Raw genomic sequence first — 22,051 nt, forward strand, 5'->3', positions numbered from 1 at the left:
GCATTTCTCTAATGATTAATGATGTTGAGCATTCTTTCATGTGTTTGTTGGCAATCTGTATATCTTCTTTGGAGAAATGTCTATTTAGATCTTCTGCCCATTTTTGGATTGGGTTGTTTGTTTTTCTGATATTGAGCTACATGAGCTGCTTGTATATTTTGCAGATCAATCCTTTGTCAGTTGCTTTGTTTGCAAATATTTTCTCCCATTCTGAGGGTTGTCTTTTCGTCCTGTTTATGGTTTCCCTTGCTGTGCAAATGTTTTTAACTTTCATAGGTCCCATTTGTTTATTTTTGTCTTTATTTCCATTTCTCTGGGAGGTGGGTCAAAAAGGATCTTGCTGTGATTTATGTCATACAGTGTTCTGCCTATGTTTTCCTCTAAGGATTTTGTAGTGTCTGGCCTTACGTTTAGGTCTTTAATCCATTTTGAGTTTATTTTTGTGTATAGTGTTAGGGAGTGTTCTAATTTCATTCTTTTACATGTAACTGCCCAGTTTTCCCAGCACCACTTATTGAAGAGGCTGAATTGTATTGTATACAATTGAAGAATTGTATATTCTTGTCTCCTTTATCAAAGATAAGGTGACCATATGTGCAGGTTTAACTCTGGGTTTTCTATCCTGTTCCATTGATCTATCTTTCTGTTTTTGTGCCAGTACCATACTGTATTGATTATTGTAGCTTTGTAATATAGTCTAAAGTCAGGGAGCCTGATTCCTCCAGCTCCATTTTTCTTTCTCAAGATTGCTTTAGTTATTTGGTGTCTTTTGTGTTTCCATACAAATTGTGAAATTTTTTGTTCTAGTTCTGTGAAAAATGCCTTTGGTAGTTTGATAGGGATTGCACTGACTCTGTAGATTGCTTTGGGTAGTATAGTCATTTTCACAATGTTGATTCTTCCAATCCAAGAACATGGTATATCTCTCCATCTGTTTGTATCATCTTTAATTTCTTTCATCAGTATCTTATAGTTTTCTGCATACAGATCTTTTGTCTCCCTAGGTAGGTTTATTCCTAGGTATTTTATTCTTTTTATTGCAATGGTAAATGGGAGTGTTTCCTTAATTTCTCTTTCAGATTTTTCATCATTTGTGTATAGGAATGCAAGAGATTTCTGTGCATTAATTTTGTATGCTGCTACTTTACTAGATTCATTGATTAGCTCCAGTAGTTTTCTGGTAGCATCTTTAGGATCCTTCATGTATAGAATCATGTCATCTGCAAACAGTGACAGTTTTACTTCTTCTTTTCTTATTTGGATTCCTTTTATTTCTTTTTCTTCTCTGATTGCTGTGGCTAAAACTTCCAAAACTATGTTGAATAATAGTGGTGAGAGTGGGCAACCTTGTCTTGTACCTGATCTTAGTGGAAATGGTTTCAGTTTTTCACTATTGAGAATAATGTTGGCTGCGGGTTTGTCATACATGGCCTTTATTATGTTGAGGTAAGTTCCCTCTATGTCTACTTTCTGGAGGGTTTTTATCATAAGTGGGTATTGAATTTTGTTGAAAGCTTTTTCTGCATCTATTGAGATGATCATATGGTTTTTCTCCTTCAGTTTGTTAATACGGTTTATCACATTGATTGATTTGCATATATTGAAGAATCCTTGAATTCCTGGGATAAACCCCACTTGATCATGGTGTGTGATCCTTTTCATGTGCTGTTGGATTCTGCTTGCCAGTATTTTGTTGAGGATTTTTGCATCTATGTTCATCAGGCACCGAAACCAAATCAATATACAAATGGAAAACAAGCTGAATGTCCATCAATAGGAGAATGGTTGAATAAGTTATGGTACCTTCACATAAAGCAAGAAATATGTGACAACTTAATGACAAGGGAAACAATGAGGTACTATTGCACACACATTAGATTGACAAGAATGAAAATGTCTCGACAGATTAGACTTCCGGGTAAGATGGCGGAAGAGTAAGACGCGGAGATCACCTTCCTCCCCACGGATACACCAGAAATACAGCTACACGTGGAACAACTCCTACAGAACACCTACTGAACGCTGGCAGAAGACCCCAGACTTCCCAAAAGGCAAGAAACTCCCCACATACCTGGGTAGGGCAAAGCGGAGAGATTCCCGCACAGAAGATCGGTGCCGAGCGGCACTCACCAGCCCGAGAGGCTTGTCTGCTCTCCCGCTGGGGCGGGCGGCGCTGGAAGCTGAGGCTCGGGCTTCGGTCAGAGCGCAGGGAGAGGACTGGGGCTGGCGGCGAGAACTCAGCCGGAAGGGGGCTAATGTGCCACAGCTAGCCGGGAGGGAGTCCGGGAAAACTGTGGAGCTGCCGAAGAGGCAAGAGACTTTTTCTTCCCTCTTGGTTTCCTGGTGCGCGAGGAGAGGGGATTAAGAGCGCTGCTTAAAGGGGCTCCACAGACGGGCGCAGAGTCGCGACTGAGAGCGCGGAGCCCAGTGACGGGCGTGGGACGCTGGGGCTGCTGCTGCCGCCGCCAAGAAGCCTGTGTGCGAGCGCAGGTCACTGTCCACACCACCCTTCCGGGAGCCTGTGCAGCCCGCCACTGCCGGGGTCCCGGGATCCAGGGACGGCTTCCCTGGGAGAACGCACGGCGCGCCTCGGGCTGGTGCAACGTCATGCCGACCTCTGCCGCTGCAGGCTCGCCCTGCACTCCGTGCCCCTCCCTCCCGCCCGGCCTGAGTGAGCCAGAGTCCCCGAAGAGGCTGCTCCTTTAACCCTGTCCTGTCTGAGCGAAGAACAGACGCCCTCCGGCGACCTACACGCAGAGGCGGGGCCAAATCCCAAGCTGAGACCCAGGAGCTGTGAGAACAAAGAAGAGAAAGGGAGACCTCTCCCAGCAGCCTCAGAAGCAGCGGATTAAAGATCCACAATCGACTTGATGTACCCTGCATCTGTGGAATACATGAAGAGACAACAAATCATCCCAAATTGAGGAGCCAGGAGTCAGTGCTGTGCCTCTGAGGTGGGAGAGCCAACTTCAGGACACTGGTCCACAAGAGAGCTCCCAGCTCCACATAATATCAAACGGCGAAAATCTTCCAGAGATCTCCATCTAAACACCAGCACCCAGCTTCACTCAACGACCAGCAAGCTACAGTGCTGGACACCCTATGCCAAACAACTAGCAAGACAGGAACACAATGCCACTCATTAGCAGAGAGGTGGCCTAAAATCATAAAAAGTCCACAGACACCACAAAACACACCACCAGACGTGGACCTGCCCACCAGAAAGACAAGATCCAGCCTCATCCACTAGAACACAGGCACTAGTCCCCTCCACCAGGAAGCCTACACAACCCACTAAACCAACCTTAGCCACTGGGGACAGACACCAAAAACAACGGGAACTACGAACCTGCAGCCTGCAAAAAGGAGACCCCAAACACAGTAACATAAGCAAAATGAGAAGACAGAAAAACACACAGCAGGAGAAGGAGCAAGATAAAAACCCACCAGACCTAACAAATGAAGAGGTAATAGGCAGTCTACCTGAAAAAGAATTCAGAATAATCATGGTAAAGATGATCCAAGATTCTATTTCCAAGGTCCAAAATCTTGGAAATAGAATAGACAAAATGCAAGAAACAGTTAACAAGGACCTAGAAGAACTAAAGATGAATCAAGCATCCATTAAAAACACAATAAATGAAATAAAAAATACTCTAGATGGGATCAATAGCAGAATAACTGAGGCAGAAGAACGGATAAGTGAGGTGGAAGATAAAATAGTGGAAATAACAGCTGCAGAGCAAAATAAAGAAAAAAGAATGAAAAGAACAGAGGACAGTCTCAGAGACCTCTGGGACAACATTAAATGCACCAACATTCGAATTATAGGGGTTCCAGAAGAAGAAGAGAAAAAGAAAGGGACTGAGAAAATATTTGAAGAGATTATAGTTGAAAACTTCCCTAATATGGGAAAGGAAGTAGTTAATCAAGTCCAGGAGGCACAGAGAGTCCCATACAGAATAAATCCAAGGAGAAATACGCCAAGACACATATTAATCAAACTGTCAAAAATTAAACACAAAGAAATCATATTAAAAGCAGCAAGGCAAAAACAACAAATAAAACACAAGGGAATCCCCATAAGGTTAACAGCTGATCTCTCAGCAGAAACTCTACAAGCCAGAAGGGAGTGGCAGGACATAATTCAAGTGATGAAGGAGAAAAACCTGCAACCAAGATTACTCTACCCAGCAAGGATCTCATTCAGATTTGATGGAGAAATTAAAACGTTTACAGACAAGCAAAAGCTGAGAGAGTTCAGCACCACCAAACCAGCTTTACAACAAATGCTAAAGGAACTTCTCTAGGCAAGAAACACAACAGAAGGAAAAGACCTACAATAACAAACCCAAAACAATTAAGAAAATGGGAATAGGAACATACATATTGATAATTACCTTAAATGTAAATGGACTAAATGCTCCCACCAAAGGACACAGATTGGCTGAATGGATACAAAAACAAGACCCATATATATGCTGTCTACAAGAGACCCACTTCAGACCTAGAGACACATACAGACTGAAAGTGAGGGGATGGAAAAAGATATTCCATGCAAATGGAAACCAAAAGAAAGCTGGAGTAGCAATTCTCATATCAGACAAAATAGACTTTAAAATAAAGACTATTACAAGAGACAAAGAAGGACACTACATAATGATCAAGGGATCGATCCAAGAAGAAGATATAACAATTGTAAATATTTATGCACCCAACATAGGAGCACCTCAATACATAAGGCAAACACTAACAGCCACAAAAGGAGAAATCGACAGTAACACAATCATAGTAGGGGACTTTAACACCCTACTTTCACCAATGGACAGATCATCCAAAATGAAAATAAATAAGGAAACACAAGCTTTAAATGATACATTAAACAAGATGGGCTTAATTGATATTTATAGGACATTCCATCCAAAAACAACAGAATACACATTTTTCTCAAGTGTTCATGGAACATTCTCCAGGATAGATCATATCTTGCATCACAAATCAAGCCCTGGTAAATTTAAGAAAATTGAAATTGTATCAAGTATCTTTTCCGACCACAATGCTATGAGACTAGATATCAATAACAGGAAAAGAGCTGTAAAAAATACAAACACATGGAGGCTAAACAATACACTACTTAATAACGAAGTGATCACTGAAGAAATCAAAGAGGAAATTTAAAAATACCTAGAAACAAATGACAATGGAGACACGACGACCCAAAACCTATGGGATGCAGCAAAAGCAGTTCTAAGAGGGAAGTTTATAGCAATACAATCCCACCTTAAGAAACAGGAAGCATCTCGAATAAACAACCTAACCTTGCACCTAAAGCAATTAGAGAAAGAAGAACAAAAACATCCCAAAGTTAGCAGAAGGAAAGAAATCATAAAAATCAGATCAGAAATAAATGAAAAAGAAATGAAGGAAACGATAGCAAAGATCAATAAAACTAAAAGCTGGTTCTTTGAGAAGATAAACAAAATTGATAAACCATTAGCCAGACTCATCAAGAAAAAAAGGGAGAAGACTCAAATCAATAGAATTAGAAATGAAAAAGGAGAAGTAACAACTGACACTGCAGAAATACAAAGGATCATGAGAGATTACTACAAGCAACTCTATGCCAATAAAATGGACAACCTGGAAGAAATGGACAAATTCTTAGAAATGCACAACCTGCCAAGACTGAATCAGGAAGAAATAGAAAATATGAACAGACCAATCACAAGCACTGAAATTGAAACTGTGATAAAAAACTTCCAACAAACAAAAGCCCAGGACCAGATGGCTTCACAGGCGAATTCTATCAAGCATTTAGAGAAGAGCTAACACCTATCCTTCTCAAACTCTTCCAAAATATAGCAGAGGGAGGAACACTCCCAAACTCATTCTACGAGGCCACCATCACCTTGATACCAAAACCAGACAAGGATGTCACAAAGAAAGAAAACTACAGGCCAATATCACTGCTGAACATAGATGCAAAAATCCTCAACCAAATACTAGCAAACAGAATCCAACAGCACACTAAAAGGATCATACACCATGATCAAGTGGGGTTTATTCCAGGAATGCAAGGATTCTTCAATATACGCAAATCAATCAACGTGATACACCATATTAACAAATTGAAGGAGAAAAACCATATGATCATCTCAATAGGTGCAGAGAAAGCTTTCGACAAAATTCAACACCCATTTATGATAAAAACCCTGCAGAAAGTAGGCATAGACGGAACTTTCCTCAACATAATAAAGGCCATATATGACAAACCCACAGCCAGCATCGTCCTCAATGGTGAAAAACTGAAACCATTTCCACTAAAATCAGGAACAAGACAAGGTTGCCCACTCTCACCACTCTTATTCAACATAGTTTTGGAAGTTTTAGCCACAGCAATCAGAGAAGAAAAGGAAATAAAAGGAATCCAAATCGGAAAAGAAGAAGTAAAGCTGTCACTGTTTGCAGATGACATGATACTATACATAGAGAATCCTAAAGATGCTACCAGAAAACTACTAGAGCTAATCAATGAATTTGGTAAAGTTGCAGGATACAAAATTAATGCACAGAAATCTCTGGCATTCCTATATACTAATGATGAAAAATCTGAACGTGAAATCAAGGAAACACTCCCATTTACCATTGCAACAAAAAGAATAAAATATCTAGGAATAAACCTACCTAAGGAGACAAAAGACCTGTATGCAGAAAATTATAAGACACTGATGAAAGAATTTAAAGATGATACAAATAGATGGAGAGATGTACCATATTCTTGGATTGGAAGAATCAACATTGTGAAAATGACTCTACTACCCAAAGCAATCTACAGATTCAATGCAATCCCTATCAAACTACCACTGGCATTTTTCACAGAACTAGAACAAAAAATTTCACAATTTGTATGGAAACACAAAAGACCCCGAATAGCCAAAGCAATCTTGAGAACGAAAAATGGAGCTGGAGGAATCAGGCTCCCTGACTTCAGACTATACTACAAAGCTACAGTAATCAAGACAGTATGGTACTGGCACAAAAACAGAAAGATAGATCAATGGAACAGGATAGAAAGCCCAGAGATAAACTCACGGACATATGGTCACCTTATCTTTGATAAAGGAGGCAGGAATGTACAGTGGAGAAAGGACAGTCTCTTCAATAAGTGGTGCTGGGAAAACTGGCTAGGGACATGTAAAAGTATGAGATTAGATCACTCCCTAACACCATACACAAAAATAAGCTCAAAATGGATTAAAGACCTAAATGTAAGGCCAGACACTATCAAACTCTTAGAGGAAAACATAGGCAGAACACTCTATGACATAAATCACAGCAAGATCCTTTTTGACCCACCTCCTAGAGAAATGGAAATAAAGACAAAAATAAACACATGGGACCTAATGAAACTTAAAAGCTTTTGCACAGCAAAGGAAACCATAAACAAGACCAAAAGACAACCCTCAGAATGGGAGAAAATATTTGCAAATGAAGCAGCTGACAAAGGATTAATCTCCAAAATTTATAAGCAGCTCATGCAGCTCAATAACAAAAAAACAAACAACCCAATCCAAAAATGGGCAGAAGATCTAAATAGACATTTCTCCACAGAAGATATACAGACTGCCAACAAACACATGAAAGGATGCTCAACATCTTTACTTATTAGAGAAATGCAAATACAATGAGATATCATCTCACACCAGTCAGAATGGCCATCATCAAAAAATCTAGAAACAATAAATGCTGGAGAGGGTGTGGAAAAAAGGGAACACTCTTGCACTGCAGGTGCAAATGTGAATTGGTACAGCCACTATGGAGAACGGTATGGAGGTTCCTTAAAAAACTACAAATAGAGCTACCATATGACCCAGCAATCCCACTACTGGGCATATACCCTGAGAAAACCATAATTCAAAAAGAGACATGTACCAAAATGTTCATAGCAGCCCTATTTACAATAGCCCGGAGATGGAAACAACCTAAGTGTCCATCATCGGATGAATGGGTAAAGAAGATGTGGCACATATATACAATGGAATATTACTCAGCCATAAAAAGAAATGAAATTGAGCTATTTGTAATGAGGTGGATGGACCTAGAGTCTGTCATACAGAGTGAAGTAAGTCAGAAAGAGAAAGACAAATACTGTATGCTGACACATATATATGGAATTTAAGAAAAAATAATGTCATGAAGAACATAGGGGTAAGGCAGGAATAAAGACACAGACCTACTAGAGAATGGACTTGAGGATATGGGGAGGGGGAAGGGTAAGTTGTGACAAAGTGAAAGAGCGGCATGGACATATATACACTACCAAACATAAGGTAGATAGCTAGTGGGAAGCAGCCGCATAGCACAGGGAGATCAGCTCGGTGCTTTGTGACCGCCTGGAGGGGTGGGATAGGGAGGGTGGGAGGGAGACGCAAAAGGGAGGGGATATGGGAACATATGTATATGTATAACTGATTAAATTTGTTATAAAGCAAAAAAAAAATAATGAAAATGTCTCAAAGTGCAAAGTGGGTCAGTGATGTAGGGAAACAGCAACTCAGGAACAGCTCTTAGGGTGAAAATTGGCAGAATCCCTTTGGAAAACAGTCGGCAATATTTAGAAAACTTAACACGTGGTCTGCAAACTTTGGTGTCTACTCTTAGGGATGTTCTCTAGAATAACTCATTCAAGAGAGCACCAGGAGACAAGACATATGTGGAAGCTTATTGTGGTGTGTCTTGCAACAGCCAGAAATTAAAGACCACCCACACGTCCAGCAGCAGGGGAGTGGGTGAACACAGTGGTTTACTTACATGGTGGTGCACTACACAGAAGCTAAAATGTATGGATGACACCTATCTGTGTCAACTGGCTGCTCTTTAAAACAGAATGACCACTGGAAAAAAAGCAAGTCACAGAATGATTAGATTAAATGATGTAGATTAGATGAAAACACATTCTGCTGTGTGTGTGTGTGTGTGTGTGTGTGTGTGTGTGTGTGTGTACCACGCAGGTATATGCAGTCATAGTGAGAGAACATGGATGCTGGGTTATGACCTGTGTGTGATTCTCCATGTCCCTGCCTGGCTGATTGAGTGACAAGAGCCAGCTGGACTTGCCAGCTTTTGACGTACTGGAGATTATTCTTAGTTGTTACTTTACTTCCAAACTCTAATCTGGAAGCCTGTGAGTTCATATGAAAGAGGAACTGTAAGAATATGTAGACGGTGCAAAGTTCAGTGTTTCCTGAACGGAAGCAGAGGAGGAGGTCTGAAAAGGACAGATGAGTAGAAGGAGGAAGAAACAGATGATTAGATCTAAGAAAGGGGCAGACTCTCTCACCAGAAAACCTTCTGCCCCATTCCCTAGACCCTGCCAGAGCCCCATCTCTGTAAAACCAACACACCACTGAATCCACCTCTCCCTGGGGAAGGGGTGTTTCTCAAAGGGTGCTGCACGGAGCAATCGTTCTGCACGATGTTAAGAGTCGTACGTCAAATTCTCTTGGGACACACTGGGTTAAAAAAAAAATTAAAAAAAAAAAAGAGGGCTTCCCTCATGGCGCAGTGGTTGAAAGTCCACCTGCCAATGCAGGGGACACGGGTTTGTGCCCTGGTCCAGGAAGATCCCACATGCCGTGGAGCGGCTAGGCCTGTGAGCCATGGCTGCTGAGCCTGCGTGTCCGGAGCCTGTGCTCCGCAATGAGAGAGGCCACAACAGTGAGAGGCCCGCGTACAGCAAAAAAAAAAAAAAAAAAAAAAAAAATTAACCAGGGTCCATTACCCCAGAACTTCTCAGAATCCTCAATGCTTATGTACATTGTGAACCTCTAGAAGGGGGATGTGATAAACAGTTTCCCAAACTTTTTTTACCATGGGACCCTCTTCTGGGGAGAAATTTTTGGGACCAGTTGCTCCAGTGAACACTTTGGAAAATACTGGGTTAAGACAAACTGCCTGTAAAACTGATTTATCAGTCATTAACATCTTAGTCTGAATTAGTGTGGAACTGATAAGATTTGCTGTCCACTCTCTTAACAGGACACAAACTGGCCTGATTCTCTGGAAGCTGTTTAACTCGCCACAGTCTAGGACTCCCTCCTTCCCCAAGGCCAGAAGCACGTGGAGTGCTCACTGTAGGGGCTTTCCCTGGGTGGTTGAAGTGGGGAGGGAAGCTGTGGAAGGGGCATATGAACACCAACCCTTTAGGATGGGAATGGGTGGTGCATAGTTCTTGGACAATGCCTTGTGCACTGCACCAAGTACAAAAGTCTCAAAACACATCATATGGTGCCTGAGCTGAGAGGCTTACTCACAAATATTCTACAACAAATTGCAAATTCATAGACCCTTAACATTATGCACTGTATTAGCAGATTATTCTTCCATACCCGGTACTAAAAATCATAAAAATTTCATTAAAAAATTTTATTTTGGCAAAGAATATATAAATATATGTATGTATGTGTATATATGCACACACACACTCACATATGCAGAAAAATGCACAAAACATCTGTATAAGCAACATCCAGATCAAGAATCAGAACATTGATAGTAGCCTCAACACCCACTGCCCTCTCAGCCTCCCGGATCACCTTGATTTTGTGATAATCATTTCCTGCTATTGTTTATTGTTCCACTGCCATACAACTTTCCCTAAGCAATATAATTTCAAACCTCACGGATTGGCCAGACATGTGTCTGGTTTCTATTCTTTAGCACTGTGTTAGTGAGGTTTGTTCATGTTGCTCTGAGTACCAACAGTTCACTGCTCTTCCTTGCAGGGTAGAGTTATCACAATTTATTTATTTGTTCTACTGCTGATGGACATTGGGTGGTTTCCATTTTTTTGGCTCTCATAAATAATACTGTTGTGACTATCTGTGTACTTGTATCCAGGTGCACCTGCACACCTGGATTTAGATCCAGGAGTAGAATTTCTGAGTCAAAGATTATAATGTAGCTTCAATTTCACCAAATATTGCAAAACTGTGTTCTACAGAGGTTGTTTCAATTTACATCCCTGTCAGCAGTGTATGAGCCTTCCCATCCCTTCATACCTTCTTTAACACTTGGGTATTGTCAAGTTGTTTCAGTTTTGCCCGTGTGTCTATGTGTGTGTGTGTGTGTGTGTGTGTGCAGCAGTAGTAGCAGTAGCTCATTGTGATCTTACTTTTGATTCCTCTGATAACAAATGAGGTTGAGCACGTTTTCATATACTTGCTGCTTATATTTTATGCAGTGACTGAAGTGTCCATTTTTCTACTGAATTAACAATGCTCTTCTTGTAGGTTTGTAGGGGTCCTTGGTACATGATAAATAATAATTCTTGTCCATCACTGTGAACTTTCTCCTCACTCTCTTTGTGGTGTCTTGTAGTGAACTGAAGTTCCTCACTTTGAGATAGGTGAGTTTATTCTTTTCCTCTATGGTTAGTACATTTTGAGTCTTGTTTGAAAAATCTTTTTTCCTTGAGGTCATGAAGAAGAATCTTCTATAGTTTAAAAGTTTTATAGTTTTGCCTTTAACATTTAAGTCTATTCAACCCAACAATGAGTTTTCTGAATGATATGATGTAGTGTCCAATTTCTTCTCCTTTTTCTCTTCCTCCACTTTTCTCTCTGTTCTGTATAGATTCCCAATAGTCCCACACTACTCATTGTCGGAGCCTCTGTAATACATCAAGTATCCATGTGTGTATGGCCCTGTTTCTCATTTTCCATTCTGTTTAATGGAAATGTAAGTTTTTGAAGGAAAGGGGGCTAGAGCTAAAGATAATTTTGAGACTGGAGCAATCAGTGGTCTCAGTGGGGATTTCTCAACCACTGGACAGCAGTGGGTCCATGAAAGGGGGAAAGAATAAGGGGCTAAGAGAAAAGAGATGTATTTACAAATTACAAAAGTTAAAAAAATAGAAGATACCACCCAGCTACAGCAAGGATTAGTGAAATAGGTATCTACACACTGATGATGAAAAATGGTTAAAGATTTTTGAAGAGAAATTTGTCTATATGTACTAATAACTTCTACTATTTGACTTAGTAATTTCATTTCTGGGTATCTATCCTGAGGAAATAATAATACACACAAAAAGGAAAGATTTTCACATTGTCTATAAGAATAAAAAATTAAAAACCTCCTAAATGTCCAGTCAGGTTGGTGTTTAAGTAAAGTATGGTGCATCCATATAATGAAATATTATATAAAAACTAGAATAATGTTTGGGATGAGATTTTTTAAATATGGGGAAATGATTCTGCTATATTTCTAAGGGAAAAAAAAAGGAGGCTGTCAAGTCATGTATACAATATAATCCCAAAGAAATAAAAGTGAAAATGGATGGATTACAGGTATTTTTTTCTGCTTCTACATTATTCTGCTTCTACATTATTCCCCTTCTCTTGCTTTATTGGATTGAAAAAAAAAACCTGACATATTACATATTCCTTGTAAGAATTTGAACCATAGAGGAATATGTGAAAAGTGTAACAGTCATCACTCTCCAAAAGCACCCCCCCACCCCCGCCCCTGCCCAGTTAACCATGCTGACTGTTCCTTCCCTTGGAAGGAGTCTCAAACTCAAATGTCTCCAGGGGCCAAAGTAGGAAATGAAAGAAGGCTTGATATAGATGATAGACTTGTGTTGGACTGGGGAAACCTAGAGAATAAGAGCCCTGTTTACTCAGAATTCCACAATGATCCATTAAACACATTTATAGGCTGGATACAGCCCACTGACCACCACTTTCCAGTTGTGCACTCTTGCTCATGTATTATTTTTAAAAACAGTTATATTGAGATATAACTTACATACAATAAAATTCATCCCTTAAAAGTATCCAATTATGAGGTTTGTAGCATATTTACAGAGTTGAGCAACCATCATCATAATCTTATTTTGGAATATGTTCACCCCAAAAGAAACTTTGTACCCATTAATGGTCATTCCCCATGTCCCACCCCCAACTTTCAGCTCTAGGCAACCACTAATCTACTAATGTGTGTCCACAGACTTGCCTCTTCTGGACATTTCATATAAACAGAATCATACAACACGTAGCCTTTTGTATATGACCTTTTCATTTATTATAATGTTTTTGAGGTTCATCTATAGTTTAGCATGTATCCATAGTTCAATGCCAAATAATATTCCAATGCGTGGATATACAGCATTTTATTTATCCATTCATCAATTAACAGAATATAGGTTGTTTCTACTTTGGGGGTATTATGAATAGTGTTATTATAAATATTTGTGTATAAGTTTTTTTGTGTGTGTAGAAATATGATTTCATTAGTTTTGTGTTAAGTACCTAGAGGTAGAAGTGCTAAACTGTTTTCCAAAGTGGCTGCATCATTTTACATTGCACCAGCAATATATGAGGGCTCCAGTTTTTCCACATGCTTCACAGCACTTGTTATTATCTTTTTTTTTTTTTTTTTTGTGGTACGTGGGACTCTCACTGCTGTGGCCTCTCCCGTTGCAGAGCACAGGCTCCGGATGCGCAGGCTCAGTGGCCATGGCTCACGGGCCCAGCCGCTCCGCAGCACGTGGGATCTTCCCAGACCGGGGCACGAACCCGTGTCCCCTGCATCGCCAGGCGGACTCTCAACCACTGCGCCACCAGGGAAGCCCCTATCTGTCTTTTTAATTCCAGCCATCCTAGTGTGTGTGAAGTGGTATCTCATTGTGCTTTCAATTTGCATTTTCTTGATGACTAATGGTTTTGAGCATCTTTGCATGTGTTTATTAGCCATTTATATATTTCCTCTGGAGAAGTGTTTATTCATTCCTCTTTATGGCCAAAATATATTCCATTATATAGATATACCACTGACATTCATCAGTTCATGAACATTTGGGTTGTATTCACCTTTTGGCTATTATGGATAATGATGCTATAAATATTCATGCACAGGTATATTTGTGTGAACATATGTTTTCATTTCTCTTGGGTATATGCCTAGGTATGGAATTGCTGGATCATATGGTTACTCTGTGTTTAATAGATTGAGGAACTATCAGACTGTTTTCCAAAGCAGCTGTTCCATTTTACATTCCCACCAGCAGTGTATGAGGGTTCTGACTTCTCCACATCCTCACGTTGTTATTATTTGACTTTTTGATTGTAGCCATCCTCGTGAGTGTGAAGTGGTATCTCACTGTGGTGCTGATCTGCATTTCCATGATGAATAATGATGTCAAGCATCTTTTCATGTGCTTATTGGTCATTTGTATATGTTCCTTGGAAAAATATCAATACAGGTCCTTGCCCATTTTTTAAATTGGGTTATTTATCTTTTATCATTAAGTTGTAAGAGTTCTTTATGTACTGGATCCAAGTCCCATATCAAATACATGATTTGCAAATATTTTTTCCCATTCTGTGGGTTGTTCTTTCACTTTCTTGGTGGTGTCCTTGAAGCATAGAAGTTTTAAAATTTGATGACATCCATTTATCTGTGTTTCTTTTGTTGCTTATGCTTTCATGGTCATATATAAAAATCCTTTGCCAAATTCAGGGTCATGAAGATTTACCCATGTTTTCTTCAAAGTTTTATAGTTTTAGCTCTTACATTTAGGTGTTTGACCCATTTTAAGTTAATTTATGTATGTGGTGTGAGGTAAGGGTTCAACTTCATTCTTTTGCATGTGGCTATTCAGTTGTCCCAACATCATTTGTGGAAAAGACTTCTTTCCCCATTGAATGCTCTTGTTGCCTCTGTTGAAAACTAATTGACCATAAGTGTAAGGGCTTATTTCTGGACTCTCAATTCTATTTCATTGATCTATATGTCTATCCTTATGTGAATACTACATTGTCTTGATTATTGCAGTGGGGTAGTACTTGGGATATTGAGAAGTGTGAATCATCCAACTTTGTTTACTTTTTTTTCAAGATTGTTTTGACTATTCTGGGTTCCTTGAATTTCCATATGAATTTTAGAATCAGCTTGTCAATTTCTGCAAAAAAGTCAGCAGGGATTTTGATAGCGATTGTGCTGAATTTGTACATTGCTTTGGGGAGTATTGCCATTTAAACAATATAAGTCCTTTGGTCCATGAACATGAGATGTCTTTCATCTTATTTAGCTCTTCTTTAATTAATTTCAACAGTATTTTGTAGTTTTCATCGTGTAAGCCTTAAACTTCTTTTGTTAAAGTTATTCATAAATATTTTATTCCTTTTGATGCTACTGTAAATGGAATTTTTTTCTTATTTTCACTTTAAATTATTGATTGCTCGCAAATAGAAAACAACTGAATTTTGTATATTGGTCTTGTATGCTGCAATATTGCTTGTTTTTAGTTCCAATGATTTTTTGGTGAATTCCTTAGGATTTTCTATATACAAGGCCATGTCCTCTGTGAATAGCAATGGTTTTACTTATTGTTCTCCAATACGGATGTTTTTTCTTCCTTCTTGTCTAATTGCCCTGGCTAGAACCTCCAGTACAATGTTAGTAGAAGTGGCAAAAGCTGACATACTTATCTTGTTCCTGGATCTTAGGAGGAAGGCATGCAGTCTTCTCCCATTAAGTATGATGTTAACTGTGAATTTTTTGTAGATGCACTTTATCAGGTTGAGGAAGTTCCCTTCAGTTCCTGTTTTTTGAGTGTTTTTTAAACATTTTGTGAAATGCTTCCTTGTGTGTCTATTAGATGATCATGTATTTTTTTTGACCATGTATTTTTTTGTTCTTTATTCATATGGTGTATTACATTAATTGATTTTTGGATGTTAAACCAACCTTGCATACTTGGAATAAATTCCACCTCTTCATATTGTATAATGTCTTTTATGTGCTGCTGGATTTTGTTTGCTGGTATTTTGTTGAAAATATTTGTATCTATATTCATAAAAGATATTGATGTGTAGTTTTCTTATGACGTCTGGTTTTGGTATAATACTGGCCTCATACAATGAGTTGAGACAAGTTCTCTCCTTTTCTATTTTTTGGAAGAGTTTATGCAGGGTTGGTATTAATTTTTTAAATGTTTGCTATAATTCACCAGTGAAGCCATATGGGCCTGGGGTTTTCTTTGTAGGAAGTTTTTAAATTACTTTACAACTACTTAGTAGGAAGTTTTAAAATTAATTTAAAATTAGTATTCACTCTCTTTTCTTGTGATCAGTCTATTCATTTGATTTGTTCTTGAGTCAACTTTGGCAGTTTCTGTCTAAGGAATTTGTCCTTTTCATCTAAGTTATTTAATTGGTTGGTATACAATTGCTCATACTATTCCCTTTCATTCATTTTAATTTCTGTGAGGTTGGTATTGATGTTCCCTCTCTTATTTCTAATTTTAATAAATTGAGTCTTCTCTTTTTTCTTAGTCTGTTAGCTGAAGATTTGTCAATTTTCTTGTAGATTATGTATCACATTTATAACTGAATTATTATAAGAAGACATAAAAAGTGAAGGGTAATTCCTACAATGGGAGTGGGAGAACATCAAGGTGAATTCAAGCCTTTACTGTCCCATTCCTCCTAAATGCCAATACGGTTGATACCAAGTTTTTCATAACTCTTTCACCATCTCTGCCTGGAGTGGTGGTAAGGTGGAGCTTGGGTGTTGAGGAGCACTGAAGGGATCTGGTCCCTTGGTCATCACGTACCAGCAATGATGGGCCATAAACTGTGGGCAGGGTTATGCCCCCGAGATAAAAGACACCATGGCCCCAAACCATTTGGTCTGATGTCATAACTCACCGATACTGTTTTTGCCGTGTTTCCAGTTCTTTACGTCTGTGCTGCTTGAGAATGTGAATTTGGTCATCACAGGCCAACTTTGCTGTGAGAAAAGGACATGTGTGAGAAGAGCCTAGGGAAGAACATTAACAACATCCAGTATTCAGGTTTCCCTCAGACACCCTTCCTGAGCCAAGTGCTTTATGTGTATCGTCTCATTTAAGCCTCAGAACACTCCCTCATTTTATAGCAAAGAAATGGGGGCATAGGGAGGTTGAATAGATTTGCCCTTGAACTTTACCCAAGGTCACAACCTAATTAGTGGATTTTCAACACAAGACTCAAATCCCATGCTGTTAGCTAACTCTCTTTATAAAAGACAAATCCAGTTCCTCCTCCTCCTGTCTGCTCACTCAGCAAGCCTAGGGGCTCTGGACCTCGGCGTTCTGAGAATCACATCCAGATACATAAGCCAGGCTTGGTTCTCATCGTGAATTACAGGAAGGCAGACCAATGATTCTCTGGCAGGCACAGTGTGCCCATCTCTGGCTTGCCTGTGGATTTCCACCTGGGGGTTCCCAGGACACTGCCTTTGCCAAGAATCGTGGGGCCCCTGGTGCAGAGCTGCTTTTCCACTTCAGAGGAAAGGCATTCCGTGATCTTTGGTGGATCTCTTCAAACCACTTCAGAGCAGTTCACTCCTGCATTTCTCATGCAGAGCAGAAATGGCAGCCACTGCGGGTTTCCATGTTGCCTGAGAGAATAGCAGGGACTCATGGCTCTTGTGTTTCTAAGTCCAGTTGGCTGCTTCCTGGAGAAAGGTGTGACTTAAGATTCAATATACAGACGCTGACACTGTCCAGTTTCCTGTGGTGGCTACACAGAGGAATGAGAATGGAGCTTATTGTAAAACAGCCTGTCATGTCCTAAAGTGTGGGCTTTAGAAGAGGTGTTTTGGGCTTGGGTTTGGACTAGGGCTGTGTCACTTAAAGCTGTGTGACCTTGAGTAAGCTGCCTTAGCTTCTTCCCATGTAAAATGGAGATAATAACGCTTATTTCTAGGGCCATGGTGGGGATTTAGTGAGACACTGCAGCAAATCACTCCATACAGTGCTTAGGACCAGTAAGTGCCCAGTAAATGGGAACCATGGTTATCACTGTTGTCCTTATAATTATCATGGACCTGAGTGTCCTCTTCCTCCCTCTAAGCCAGACTTCAAAGGTGTCTCATATTTCATTTCAGGAGTGGGCAGGTGGCTAAGGGCACGGTTGGTCACACTTCTCAGGGCCTTTAGAGCAGGAGAGGTCAGATCAAGATTACCTTTTATACTATTATTTAGGGTAAAACCAGTGAACACAGTCAATGGAACCCCAACTGGCAGGATTCCAGAGCATCTCCTGGAAAGGGGGCCTCTGCAGTGAAGAGCTTCTCCAGCTGTCTGTGGTGAAGAGCCGGATTTTTAAAGCTTCCATTCCATCACAGACTGACATTTTTGTAAATAAGTGGGGAGGCTCGAGGCCACTGAAGGCAAGGTGAGAATTAAAGGTAACAACAGCTGTCATTGGCACATTCATCATCTCTTATCCACCTTAAAGAACCTGCCTATTTCTCAGGCACCTTGCTCTGAGGAGTTGTATCTCTTTAGCTTTACTGTATGAATAAGTCAGAGAACATGTAAAATTGCAACCTACCAAGTTTCAAATGGCATACAGCATCCTTCTTCCTGGCCCCACTAACAGAACTTCTGGGAACATGGCAGGTGACAAAGCCTGGACTGACTATGGCAGAGTTCAGGGGGACAGATTCCAAAAGACTGATATGAGTCTTTCACATAGATGCTTGGAATCCCTGGGACCACAGTGACCCACTGATCTTCCTCTTTGGGCCCCAGTTCCAAGCCTGGGACTGGAGCTGCCTCAGGCAGAGGTGCAATGGGCCAGAGAGCTCTGTGAGGCTCAGAAGTGTTGGGTGCTGGTCTGCAATGAGGTGAGAACAGAGGTTGAGTGCACAGGTTTACAGACTTAGAGTAACTTGCCAAAATACTGCTGACTGTTGCATCTGATAATAAAAACAGGGCTTGTATTTTGAATGGCTTTGGTTTTTTGTTTTTTGGGTTTTTTTTTTTGTGGTACACGGGCCTCTCACTGTTGTGGCCTCTCCTGTTGCGGAGCACAGGCTCTGGACGCGCAGGCTTAGCGGCCATGGCTCATGGGCCCAGCCGCTCCACGGCATGCGGGATCTTCCCGGACCGGGCACGAACCCGTGTCCCCTGCATCAGCAGGCGGACTCTCAACCACTGCGCCACCAGGGAAGCTCCTGGTTTGTTTTTTATTTCATTTTTCTAGTAGTCAATTTTTATTGTATTTTACAAAAATGTCAGTCACCAGAGAGACAGCCCTCTGACTTCTATGGTCACCCCAGGTGCAGTGGTGAAATATTAGGTTCCAGAGGTTTCTATGTGGTGAGTGATTGAATTGCTTGTGGGCTGGGCCCCCTCATTTCCACGTTGCCCAAAGAGTTGGTTGTCGTGCCATGTGGTGGTCCAAGGATGGCCACAAATTCTTTGACATTCCTTCTATTGAGAGGAGGTCTATGTTCCCCTTGAGTCTGGGTGGGCTCTGTGACTGCTTGGACCAATAGAACGTGGTAGAAGTTACACTGGGCCAGTTTCCAGGGCCAGGCTTGAAGAAACTGGCAGCTTCCATTTTCTCTTTCTTGCTTTTTGAAGCCAGCCACCACAAAAAGAAGTGCAACTACCCTGAGACCACCAAGCTGTGAGAAGCCCAGGCTCTACGGGGAAGCCTTAAAAATGAGATGCCATATGGAGAGGGAGAGACCACGGAGCCCTGAAGCACGCAAGAGGAGAACCATCTTAAAAGCGAATCCTCTAGTCCTTCCCCTCTCAGTGGATGCCCCATGGCTCACAGAGGGACCACCCAGATGAGCCTTTCCCAAATTCCTGACCCCTAAGATCATGAGCAAAATGAAGTGGCTGTTTAAAGCCACTAAGAGTGCTACGCAGCAACTGATAAGTGGAACATACTGGCTGGCTTCCATGTGCCCCTCCAGATCCACCCTTCACCTGTCCTGTCCCTGAAGGTCCCTGATCAATGCATCAATGGGCTTCATGTTCGGTTCAGCCACTGGGAACCCTGACCAGAGACTGGAGGGTAAGAGACAGTGAGGAGAGGACACTTCTTCCCCAGCCTCTCTCTGTAGTGTCTCCCCAGGCTGTCTGCATCTCTACTGAGGACCAGAGCTCCTCCTAAGGCAGCTCTGGCTCCAGGACACTTCCCTTTTGGATTATTCTCACATTCTTTCCCTGCCCCCACCCCACCAGGACTAGCAGTTCTAATGGCCCTGCACATTGGCCTACACCTTCTAAATATCCCAACTGGAAGGTGCCATATGCTTTTTTGTTGGAAAGAGATTCGGGGTCCGTGGGAAGGACTACACATCCGAGACTGTGGGTCGGGGTGGAGCAGGAGGGAGGTGTGGAGCTCGTGTTTCTACAATCCTGGTAAAAGAGAAGTGCCCTGTCTGCAACCTTTCCCATGCTGGCCACCGTAAGACAGAGTGACTTTTGTGATCTTCTTCCTTGCCATGAAGACAGGGGATAAAAATCCTTCCTGCCCCAATCCTTTAGTTCAGAAATAATCTTGGAATTTTGTTTCTTTTTTTTTTTTTTTTGAATTTTGTTTCTTAAGTCAAATTCCATGTCAGAAGCAATGGGATGTGGCCTGACAGTTTTAAGAACACCGGGTAGAGAAGAACTTTTCCTCCTGTGTCTTGGTTTTCTTAGCTAAAATAGAGGGGGTACTAATCATTCTCATCTTATCTACCCTGCCAAAGTTCTGTGAAGAGCAAATGAACTAGTGATAGGAAATGTGTCGTCAGCTAGGAGGTGTTAAACGGTGGCACTGGAGGAAGTAGCTGTGCCCCTGCTCGTTATTCTAGTGGATGCACTAGATCATTTCAGGTTTCAAGAGTGAGCAAGCTGCAGGGTCATGACTAAGGTAAGGCAGGATTTTGCCAAGGCATGGATTTGACTCACACACGCTAAGAGGCTGGTGTGCAAGGGGGGCGTCATTCAGAGGGAAGGAGGCCTTAGGTGACCCCCGCCATCTGCTCCTCTCTTCTCCTCCTCCAACCAGGCCAGCTGCGTGTCTCTTACCAAGAATGGCCTCCCGAGGAAGTGCCCGATTGGGGTTTGCACATTTGAGGGTCTTGCTTAAGAGGGTATATTTTAGGTTCTTTTCTCCTTCAGCAAAAAGTGGGACTTCAAGTTTAATGACTGGTGACCGTCGAACACCAGGCCTGCCCACGGTTCCTCTGAGCTGGCACTCAGGCACTCCTGGTCAACCCCTTCCTTTTCCTGGCCTGCATAGGGTCCCTGGAGCCCAAGCCCTACTGTAACCTCACAGAGACGAGAGCTGAGAACTCAGCTGAAGAAACTGCCCATCCAGGGGCACGTCCCAGGGGTACGTGTTACTAGGGACCCCAGTTAGTCTCTGGCAAAGAGGGGGTCATAATCTTCTCCTGAAGGACTTTATAGCAGAGAGGGGACATGGCTGGATGGAGCCTGGGGCCTGTCACTTCCCCCTCTGAACCTGGGGCTTGTTAGTACCTTGAGGAAGGTCAGGCCTCTTACAGGTGCATCGAGGCACGAAGCAGGTGCTCAACCACGGAGAGCATGGTTATTATTCCCATGGATACAGTTCTTCAAGGAAGGAGTGCCTGCAAACTCTCTCATTCCCCGGAAGCCCAGGGAGTGGAAGGGGCCTGAGCCGCTCACCTCGTCCATCTCTCAGGACAATCTCGCTCTCGCCCGAGATCCAGCGGTAGCAGGGGAACTCAATGTAATCCCCGCAGGGCGTCTTCAGCGTGATGTACTTCAGGTACCAGTCGTCATGGAACCAGTACTTGCGCTTCTCGATTCTGATCAGCTGGATGTCGCCCAGTTCGTCATCAACTACCACATTGTAAGAATCAATCTGAGAAGGACAAAAGGCAAGTCAGACCATCTGGGAGCTCCTGAGCCTCTGAATCACCCTCAATCCATTTAGCTGAGATGTCTGCCAAATGCCTGCCCTTGGGGCGGCTCTGCTGCGCCCTGGGTGACAGAGATGGCCAATTCCCCAGCTCTACCCTTAGGAGATGGAAGTCTAGTGAGCAAGGGATGGCGCTGCTCAGAGAGAGACATTCTGCTGTCTGCGCACAGCCCAGTGCCAGCCCAGGCTCGGTGAGGGCCTCTGCAGCTGCCCCCACTCACAACAAGGGCAGCAAGGCTGCTGGCCCTGCTACCTTACAGGGCTAGATGGACAAACTGGCCCTCGCACACAAGGGCAGCCCTTTA

The 22,051-nt window shown here is 41.8% G+C and overlaps 1 protein-coding gene across 1 annotated transcript in view; it reads right to left on the bottom strand.

Annotated features, from left to right (window-relative positions):
- ALOX5 (arachidonate 5-lipoxygenase) overlaps nt 1–22,051 on the bottom strand; it is a gene marked incomplete at both ends in the record, with an annotated part of 63,772 nt that overhangs the window by 34,574 nt on the left and 7,147 nt on the right. The window contains 2 exons of the mRNA XM_079711782.1: nt 16,716–16,797; nt 21,491–21,689. Of these exons, the coding sequence (XP_079567908.1) occupies nt 16,716–16,797; nt 21,491–21,689 (281 nt within the window). The remainder of the gene's footprint in view (nt 1–16,715; nt 16,798–21,490; nt 21,690–22,051) is intronic.

Source organism: Hyperoodon ampullatus (genome assembly GCF_949752795.1).
Source record: "Hyperoodon ampullatus genome assembly, chromosome: 1".
In the NCBI taxonomy this organism is placed as follows: Eukaryota; Metazoa; Chordata; class Mammalia; order Artiodactyla; family Ziphiidae; genus Hyperoodon; species Hyperoodon ampullatus.